At 33.0% G+C, this 10,367-nt stretch overlaps 1 protein-coding gene and 2 pseudogenes across 3 annotated transcripts; all 3 read right to left on the minus strand.

Annotated features, from left to right (window-relative positions):
• Window positions 1-535: 535 nt before the first annotated feature.
• T03F6.8 lies at window positions 536-4,002 on the minus strand (annotated as a pseudogene). Its single transcript has 10 exons — window positions 3,923-4,002; window positions 3,816-3,870; window positions 3,687-3,770; window positions 3,415-3,637; window positions 2,681-3,183; window positions 1,871-2,064; window positions 1,517-1,762; window positions 1,211-1,428; window positions 1,000-1,163; window positions 536-652 (listed from the first exon to the last, which is right to left on the minus strand). Coding segments are annotated over exons 1-10 (1,884 nt in total).
• Window positions 4,003-4,659: 657 nt separating this feature from the next.
• On the minus strand, window positions 4,660-6,984 carry T03F6.7 (annotated as a pseudogene). Its single transcript has 6 exons — window positions 6,863-6,984; window positions 5,918-6,353; window positions 5,766-5,872; window positions 5,116-5,250; window positions 4,940-5,073; window positions 4,660-4,890 (listed from the first exon to the last, which is right to left on the minus strand). Coding segments are annotated over exons 1-6 (1,165 nt in total).
• Window positions 6,985-7,286: 302 nt separating this feature from the next.
• On the minus strand, window positions 7,287-10,317 carry T03F6.9 (UPAR/Ly6 domain-containing protein). Its single transcript, NM_001129244.4, has 4 exons — window positions 10,252-10,317; window positions 10,080-10,192; window positions 9,947-10,028; window positions 7,287-7,502 (listed from the first exon to the last, which is right to left on the minus strand). Exons 1-4 carry the CDS (start codon window positions 10,292-10,294, stop codon window positions 7,324-7,326), a joined length of 417 nt encoding a protein of 138 aa, NP_001122716.1. The 5' UTR covers window positions 10,295-10,317; the 3' UTR covers window positions 7,287-7,323.
• Window positions 10,318-10,367: the final 50 nt, after the last annotated feature.

Consider the following 10,367-nt stretch of genomic DNA (forward strand, 5'->3'; position numbering starts at 1 on the left):
AAAAAGATTATTTCATGCTAACCGCGAGAGAAAAAGATAAATCATATGATTGTCTTGTGAATGTAGCGTGATCAGGCATTGCAAATGTATTGTCTATAGTACAATATGATAAGGTGAGCACTATTTTTCAGGTGACAACGGCTTTAGAAGATTTTCTTAACTTATAATTTATTTTCGGAAAAAAGAGAACATAATTTAGAGTTTCAGCTGTCAGTTGAAACAAGTTACTAAAATTGTAAAACAAGGAAAATTCAAAATAGAAGTCAGACGAGGTCACGAGAACCAGAATTTAAATGCGAAAACATGAGATTATGTTCTTTGCCAAAACAAGTTAAAATACAGGTGCACAAATCATCTGAGAAGTTGAATAGTACATTTATTTTCTGATAGGAAGCCCCTGAACAAGTTACCATAATTTTTTTGTCACAAAATGAGACCAAAAATTTTATAAAATCATTTATTTGGAGAACAAAGTGAAACGAGATTCCAAGTAAATATTAAGTGCTCAGCTATCAAAACAATCCACACTTCTCATTGCTCATTTTCCACGGAAACACTGTCCTCTCTTCCAGCAATCACTACATCTGTTTGGTATTTCAATTTGAAAAGCATCCATCCAAGTCCCTCGTCTATCATCATGGCCACTCCCTGAAAGGAAAGACATTATAAAAATTTAAAATTCAGGACGTCAATCTGTCTGGTCCAAGAAATATTAATTTGGATCAAAATTTGGTTCAGGTGGCGCCCCTCTTGCATAACTTTGACTCTAACTTTAATATTTCATGTGTCAATTCAGACGGGCAAAACTCGAACCAACTCGGAACCAACTCTAGAGTGCAAGCTTGCCAACTTCAGCGAGAAGCTGGCCCAGAATGCCGAGAAGGTCTTGAATAATCCGAAGGTCTTGAATAATACATATGTGTCTTCACTGAAGCTTATCAGGCAGTAATTCATCAGAGCTAAAGTTCAAAATGTCAAGATTCATAAATACTTACTCCAGAGTAAGAAGAAGGACAACTGCTGAGCGTGATCAATTTCTGATTTCTCAAGAAAAATGGATTAACTGTCAACTTGTTGCGGGATCTTATAATTGCCTTGAGCCCATTTTTCCGGCACACATCCTCAACTGCTTGAAGACCGTAACGAAATGTCGATTTTTCTGAAAATTTTTTAGATAATTTTTTTTTCAATCTATTCAAATCACACCTTCATTGTGATCGAATATTGCCATTGTCGAAGATGGTTGTCCAAACAAAATATATTTAACATTCAATGGTAAGTTGTCAGGAATCAGAGGTCTTTCGAGTGAATTGATTTCGAATGGATCATAGATCATATGAGGTGAGATACCACTTGAAACCGTCAAATATTGTTTTTAGATAAGTGCGAGTAATGGCATACAGTTGCACATTTGACGAGCAGCTCTGAAATTTAAATTTTTCGAAAAAAAAAAACCATTTCTTCGCTGATCTAATTTTTCTTTTAATTCTTTTAAAATTCTTGATAACTCACGATAATACAGCATTATCCAGAGTAACGTTGAATCTTGGTGCAAAAGAGAAAGCAGTTTCAGCAGATCCTCTCAACATGAATACATGCCTTGGATAGGCAATTTTGAGTGAAGCGATTAGAGAAAGACATTCCACTGAATATTCTTCAAAATTACTAGATCCACGTTCAATGTATCCTCCCAGAAATAATAGTTTCCGACGATATGGTAGTCCAACTATTTGTAGCCAGCGGTGGAGGTCGGCGTATCTGTAAATTATAGAATTGTGCAATAAAGATTAGCAATCTTATATTTACATAGCATTGAACTAAATATAATTATCAGAATGCAAAATTCATTTTAATTTGCCGACTCACCTTCCTCTAATCTCTCCAATAATGACAATTGGAAGTGAAAGTGACAAACAAATATTATCATGAAGGAATAATTCTTTAGCATCATCAAATAATGAAATCAAATCGTTTGGCTGCCAGGGATAAAAGTACGGTCCGTGGTAGAATAATGCTTCGAAGACTGATTTGTGTGGAACATGCCCAATCGGTTTCAGCACCTGCAGCATCAATGTTGGGAGTTTGACCAAAGCAAACTTAAGATACAAATTTACAGACGTTTCTGGGGGTTAATAAGGTTAACGTGTAGGCACAGAAATTCCTGATTGACAGCCTACAAGACCTATGCATTAACCCCTCATTAGGTACATCATCGTGCAAAAAGTTACATTTTTTCAAACAATTGTGAATGTCGAAATTTCCAGTTTACAGTCCTATCTAAGTTAACAGTCCTATCTGACGCACAAATAAAAAATCGTGTGAAAAAATACAACTGTGGTGAAAAAACAACAATTGTTTAATTAGTTTACGTACCAACTATGGCTCCTGAAAGTTGGAACATCCTTAATTTTTCCATCTCTACTTATCTATTCACATACAATTTTTCTGTCAGTGCGTGATAACATCTGCCAACTGGCAACATAGCAATGCTGACTCTTAAAAATAGCGAAAAAAGACGGTTACGATGCCTGCCCATAGGCTCAGCTGCTAGAGGTCTCTAGCAGAAGAGGTAGGGGAAGGAAGCAGCTATGATGTCTCTATTAATCCTTCTCCCCTACAAACCGATTCCTGACATGGAAGACATATTACGGTATTTGATATTTGTAAGCAACTCACCCTATAAAGCTCGTGTCCAAGACCAGTTGATTTAAAAAATATCATGTACATATCTTCAGTTTTCTTGCATAGATTCATCAAATGAGTGATGTCATATTTATCGAGTTCTCCTACGTATTTCGAGTCAAAATGATGTTTGGTCGCTAACTTCATGTGCATTTTCTGTGCACCTAGATAGCTTTGCAATGCTTCAATTTGTTGCTTTTTGTAGTTTGCTTCCAAAAATTCTTTTCTCTCCATACTCTTCGATACATAAATCCATCTTGAACCGACTTTCACATATCTTTTGTTTCTTTTCAATCGATTATATGCAATTTTCCATCGAACAAAATTAATTTCTCTGGCTGCACGCGCAAGTCGGAGATCATTTCGAAGAATTCTCGTTCGAACAATATTCGGATCAACCAGCTGACTTTCTCGAAGATTGTGGTCTCGACAAGAACGGGCGGCCAATACTCTACAGTAGTCCAGTAAGGAATGTTGCCCACTGATGGGGAAACCTCCTGAAATTTGCCAAGTTTTGCATATTTGCCAAAAGCTCCCTAATTTGCCAAAAGTCTGCATAAGCTTAGCCAAAAGTTTTCAAATTTTAGGAAAAATTGCAACTTTGCCAAAAATTTTCAAAATAAAAAAAAATATAAAAAATTGCTGAAGCAATGCTAAAGGGTACGTAGATTTTGTCAAAGGTTTGCCAAAAGTATTCCAAATCTTTTCCTATTTGTATGAGTGCTCACCCAGATCCTTATGTCCCAACTTGACAATTTTCATCGGCGGTTTTTCAGCCATCATCAATAATATTCGATCTACACTTTCTGCAGAGTCAGACCATTCTCTCACAACATTTGGTCGTATGACAAGCAAATGATAGATCAAATATATAACTGATGCAAATAATAGTGAGACGACAGTATTACGAACGAAATCGTCAAGATGGCTTATGTCGGAACGAGCGAAATTCTGAAAATTCGTGGCAGTTATTTAAAAAATAACTTTAAAAAAAACTAACACCACTTTCAAGTTCCTGAGAAGTTTCGGGCGTTCCAAATCGGTTAAATGGTGTGAATGGAAATCGACTGAAACATTCTTTACTCTGAAAATTTTCGTTTATTTTAGACGGTATTAACGAACACTTTACCTGGCAACACATTTTGTAAAACGTTATTCCAGCTTTGCTGTCGATAGTTGAATATCTGGAAAGTTTAGGCATAAAAAGTTTAAGGTGTTAAAAAAAGGAACTCACACAATAACATAAGGAAGTGTCTGACGATTTGTGCAAAATATTTTCGGATCCTCATCCCATGGAATAAAGTTTTGACAAGCATATTGAATAGTTTGGTCGGCTCTGAAAATATTTTTTTAAATTTTTAATTGCAGTTTCCAATAGAGCTGGGGCATTTAGGTTTGAAGTTTTAAAATTGTGCCTGTGAGTTTTTAAATAGGAAAATTTGCCTTTTTTGATTAAAACTAAAAAAATTTGGCACGCAAGGGTCACAAAGGGACACAATGTGTTTTTGAGTAGGTCTTGCCACGATCTCTTAATTATATCTACAGGTGCGGCCGGCTAGCTTCCCAAGTGGATGCATTGCCAATAAGCGCACCCAAATTATTGTATCGAAAATTCCAAACCATCACTTACGTATTAAAAATCTTGACATAGAATATGCTGCAATTCAAATTTTCCAAATTTTTCCAAATTTTTCCAAGGATTAACACGAGAATACACCATTTACAGAAGATTTTGATGAATTTCATTACGGGAAAATTGAGAAATAAATTTTTATTCAGCGATGAGTTGGATTTAAAAAAAATCATAGTCTAACTTGGATATTCGAGAAAAACAGAGGGCACGTATAAAATATTTATAATAGAACAGTAAATAAAATAAATGCAATTTCTAATTAAACTTTAAATATTATTAATCAGTGATTTTTGTTGAATTTTTTAATTAAAGGTAGGTAGGCGGGCAGGTAGGCGCGGGGAAGGCTCTAACTGTTCCAATTTTCTACTGTATTCTTCCGTGTTACATCGATGCTCTGAGATTTTGCCATGTATTCAGGCAAATTAACATGAAGGTGTGGAATGGCTTCAACTAGTTTTTCATTAATAACAGAAAATCGTGCATAGTTATTGAGTCCGCAAAATAATGCATATCGATTTTTGGAGCCAAAAATTAGCAAATACTCAATCATTTCGTGGTCCTGAATGTCCTTGTCACTGGAAATTATTTCGTTGGTTTTTCATTAGTTTCAATTTTTAAACTTACAATTTTCTAAAAACTCTTTCATCCAAACATTGAACTTTAATATCAGCTAGCAGACGTTCAGTTCTCAACGGACGAGTCACACTTGTCACTGCCAACCAATCAAATGAATCTGGAAGATTTCCAGTTGACCATTTCTGAAATGAGCGGTGTTGTAGGAATATTTTCAATCACCTTACCGTAGCAAGATAATTAAAAGAAATCTCATCTTTTACATTATTCAATTGAATTTGTCTACAACAAATTGTTGATAAGTGCTCGTGTCCAATTCCATCATATCCGGTGAGCTTGCATGTATTCAAGGGGTGTGAAAACTTAAATAAAATGTGGTGATGAAAAGTAATTTTAAAAATTCGAAACAGTTAGAAATTTTTTGGCGATTGTCTAAAATTGTTTGTCAATTTACCAGAACTTTTTGGCAATTTTCCAAAACTTTAAAACAATTTTTTTTTAATTTTTTTGTCAAAAAAAAACTTTATGGCAGTTTTTTAACATTTTTGGCAATTTTCCAAATCTTTTTGGCAGTTATCAACGCTTTTAGCATTTTTTTAGACAATTTTAGCAGTTTACCAAATTTTTTGGCAACATTGAATTTTGGAAAAATTTTTGGGAATCTACAAAAACATTTTGCCAATTTTCTGAAACATTTTGGCAACTTACCAAAACTTTTTGGCAATTTCCGAAATTTTTGGGCATTTTCCTTAACTTTTTGGAAATTTAACAAATTTGCTTTGATGCAAATTTTTTTGGCAATTTACAAAAATTGTTTTGCAATTTTCTGGAAATTTACTAAAACTTTTTGGCAATTTACAGAAGCACAAAAACCTACTTTCTCGTGGCAAAGGATTTTCTCCCAGTGATCAGACATTAGCATAAAATAAATATTTTCGCCAGAGATAACATCCAACCAATGTGGAATTGCAGATACTGGACGATCTGGAGAAAATATAATTTTGTTATGCTTTAGTCTCTAAGACTTACTGTATTTATCCGAGAAGCTAAAATTGGTAACTTCCAAACTAGAAGGGACCTGACCATTGTAATCGCCCTAATCACATTGATATTAAACCACTGGTTCAATAAATTTCAATTTTTTCTACAAAACCTAATATCCAAAGTATGAATCTTAGTTCCTTTCAACCATCCTTGAAAACAATCATCAGCCGCTTTACGGTAATCTCCTTTGACACTTCTCATTTCTGTTGAACCTTCATTTTTTGTAATATTCAATCCATTACGTTTCCCATATCGATCAAACCGGAATGAATATGATTTTTGATTGGATTCATCAAAATTAACTAATATTTCTGCACATTTTCCATTGTGTCGAATTGGAGAAAATTGAAGGCAATGAATATGCGTTGGAACCTTTTTTACCAAATCGTAGTTGGATTTTGATGTCATTGATAATTTGGCTCTAAATTTTTTGAAGTATACTTTTGTGAAATGATCTTTTCGTAAACAGGCAAACTTCGAAAACTAAAGTTGGCAAAAAAATTCCCCAAAACTTTTGGAAAGTGACCAAAAAGTTCTGAAAGTTTAGGTAAATTGCAAAAATGTATGAAATTTTTCTGAAACTTTGGCGAAATTGCCAAAAAATTTTGGTAAATTGCCGAAACGTTTTGGAAAGTTGCCAACAGCTTCGAAAATTCCCAAAAACTTTTGGTAAATTTTGGCTATACCATTTTCAAAAACTGCTAACTTGTATTTTTTTTCAATGCCAAAAGTTTTGGTAAGCTGTCTGTTCGCGAATTTCCAGAAAGTTTTGATAAATTGCAAAAACATTTTCGTTAATTTGCAAAAGGTTTTCGAAAATTCAAGTTGCCAAAATGTTTTGGAATTTACTTAAAAATTTGCAAAATCGCGAAACAGATCAGCTGAATTTTCAAAACTTTGCACAATTGCACATATATGAGTTGCACTTACTTTTCAGTGTAATCTAGATACTCGATGACTTTAATTTTTACATTCTCCGGTAATAGAATCCAATTGTCTTTTTTATCAGCTGCTATTTGGAATAGTAATGATTTCAGACAAAATACAGACATTATTAAGTAGATTTTTCCAACAAAAAAAGTGCACCACTAACAGCCTTTAAATACTAAAAATGTGTTAGTTGCTAGGGGATACCAAGTTCAAAAATCTTGAGAGAGGAGGAAAAAATGAAATATAAACTTTCAACAAATTACACCCTTTAAAAGATCAAAAAGCGGAAATTGTGCGAAATAATCAGAGGATTTCGGGTTTTCTGAGATCTCAGATTCATGACTGGAAACTCGTGATTTGTGATGGCTGCACTTTACTTATAACGGGGGAAATGTGTATAGTTTTGTAGAAATCTGAACAAGTATTTCAACAATTAATTTATTGGTTCACATTAGATTTTCTTAAACTCCAAGCAAAGCCACGATAATTGAACAAGAGAACATTGCCACAACAAATATCGTGGAAACTTTTCCGGCACCATTGCATTTGTCTTTTCCGCAACAAAATCGATCGGCGCATCCTCTTCCAGCATATTCAACTGGTGACTTTTGACACGATTTCGAACGATCCCATGTACATCCTGAAGATTTTAAAGGTACATATTAGGACTGTGCGGCAACCGGCAACCGAGTTGCCGGGGGTTCAGCAAACCAATAGTTGCCGGTTGTCGAAATTTTTTGGGTTCGGCAACTTCGGCAATTACAGAACTTGTTTTAAAATTTCGGCGACTGCCGATATAAATGTAAAACAGTTTATGCAGTTTCACAAAAAAAAATTTCCCAAAAAAAAAGAAGTCATTAGGTGGCTGAAAAAAAATTTGGCAAAAACAAAAAGTTGCCTAAATTTGTTGAAAACGGGTAATTTGTATAAGAAGAATTTAGAAAATCTAGGTTTAACCCATCAAAAACTATTAAAAAGTGGCAAACATGACAATTTAAGGCAAAAACTAACCAACTCCTCTAAAATGGTTAATTTTGTAGTTAGAGGACTCAATTTTGATTGCCAAACACTATAAAATTGCCCTTTTTCAACTTTTAGTGATTTCGAACGTTTTCATAAAAAAATTTTTTGCCAAAAAAAAAGACAGATTAGATGGCTGAAAAAAAATGGGCAAAAATAAAAAGTTGCTTAAATTTGTTGAAAACGGGTAATTCATATATGAAGAATTTAGAAAAACTAGGTTTAACCCATCAAAAACTATTGAAAAATGGCAAAAATGACAATTTATGGCAAAAACTTACAATTTTGAAACTTCTCTAAAATGGTTAATTTTGTAGTTAGACGACTCAATATTGATCTCCGAACACTACAATTGATTTTTTTCATTTTATAGTAATTTCAAACGTTTTCATAAAAAACTTTTGCCCAAAAAAAGGGCAGTCATTAGATGACTGAAAAATCAAAATGGGCAAAAATGAAAAGTTGGCAAATTTTGTTAAAACGGGTGATTCATTTATGGAGAATTCAGAAAATCTGGGTTTGATCCATCAAAAACTATTAAAAAGTGGCAAAAGTGGCAAAATTGGCATTTTATGGCGAAAATGCACAATTTTGAAACTTCTCTAAGATGGTTAATTTTTTAGTTAGAGGACTCAAATTGCCCTTTTTCTACTTCTAGTAGTTTCAGAAAAATTATTTTTTTGCCTAAAAAAAAACTAGGTTTCCGCTGATATTACTTAAATTTTCGAAAAAAAATCTGTTTTTTAGAATTGACTCTGAGCCAACACACACTTATAAATAATTACAAACATTATATTTTTGAGTCCTCTATACACTGAAATATATGTTTGAAAAAAGAGAGAATAAATATGTCAAAAATCGAATTTCTACGAACTTTTTGAAATTTTCGAAAAAAAAACTGTTTTTTAGAATTGACTCTGAGACAACTCACACATATAAATAATTACAAGCATTATATTTTTGAGTCCTCTATTCACTGAAATACATGTTTAAAAAAGAGAGAATAAATATGTCAAAAATCGAATTTTTTCTACGAACTTTTTGAAATTTTCGAAAAAAAATCTGTTTTTTAGAATTGACTCTGAGCCAACACACATTTATAAATAATTACAAGCATTATATTTTTGAGTCCTCTATTCACTGAAATACATGTTTAAAAAAGAGAGAATAAATATGTCAAAAATCGAATTTTTTCTACGAACTTTTTGAAATTTTCGAAAAAAAAATCTGTTTTTTGGAATTGACTCTGAGCCAACACACATTTATAAATAATTACAAGCATTATATTTTTGAGTCCTCTATTCACTGAAATACATGTTTAAAAAAGAGAGAATAAATATGTCAAAAATCGAATTTTTTCTACGAACTTTTTGAAATTTTCGAAAAAAAATCTGTTTTTTAGAATTGACTCTGAGCCAACACACATTTATAAATAATTACAAGCATTATATTTTTGAGTCCTCTATTCACTGAAATACATGTTTAAAAAAGAGAGAATAAATATGTCAAAAATCTAATCTAACAAAATCTAACAAAATTTGGCAAAAATTGTCATTTTATGGCAAAAATTCACAATTTTGAAACTTATCTAAAATGGTTAATTTTGTAGTTAGAGGACTCAAAATTGCTCTCCAAACTATAAAAAATGTCTTTTTTTTAGAATATAATAGTTTCGAACACTTCGAAAAAGTTATTTTTTTGTCCAACAAAAAGGACAGTAAATAGATGTCTGAAAAAAATTGGAAATGAAATTGTCGTAATAAAGTGTTAGTAATATAATTAAATATTTAATTTCATTTTTAATTTTTATATTTAAAAGATTCAAAATAACGGCAATCATAACGAATAAAACGAAAAATGTTTGAATTTCCAGATTTGCCGCCATGACCTAACGAGACCCAAGTTATGGGTGCGGGGACTTTTCAGTTTGTGCAATAGCTCTATAGAGCACACTTGCTCTCAGATTTCAAAAAATATTTTCCCGTCCCCATAATAATGGCGGCAAAGCGGGGCTCAAAGCAAAATCCTAACGAGACCCATGGTTTGGAGGCGGGGCCTTATTACCTGTCTCGTAAGAGCAACTTCGAATCGTGTTACTTTCGATAGACTGGTTCTTCTGATTACTGTAGAATAGAAAATCTGTTTTCTAAAAAAATTCAAATTTCTCGATAAAATCCATCCAATTCGATGCTATCACCTGACAAACACTCCCCTCCGGACACGTCACCAGTTCCCAATTTTTTGAAGAAGCTCGATACATATCACAATCCGTTCCGACACAGTTCCAGCATTGTAGGGATACAATGAAAGCTGGTATAGAAAATTGGAAAATCAAATTTAATTTAAATTTGGAAAAAATTGAAAAATACCTGGAAAAATCGAAATAAAAGTGAAAATCAATGGGATGATCATGCGAATTTAGAGTGAGTTTGAAACCCGAAAAAAATTGTCAAAGTTTGTGAAAATATCCGCGCAAATCCACCGG

This window comes from Caenorhabditis elegans, chromosome III, assembly GCF_000002985.6.
Source record: "Caenorhabditis elegans chromosome III".
Taxonomy (NCBI): Eukaryota; Metazoa; Nematoda; class Chromadorea; order Rhabditida; family Rhabditidae; genus Caenorhabditis; species Caenorhabditis elegans.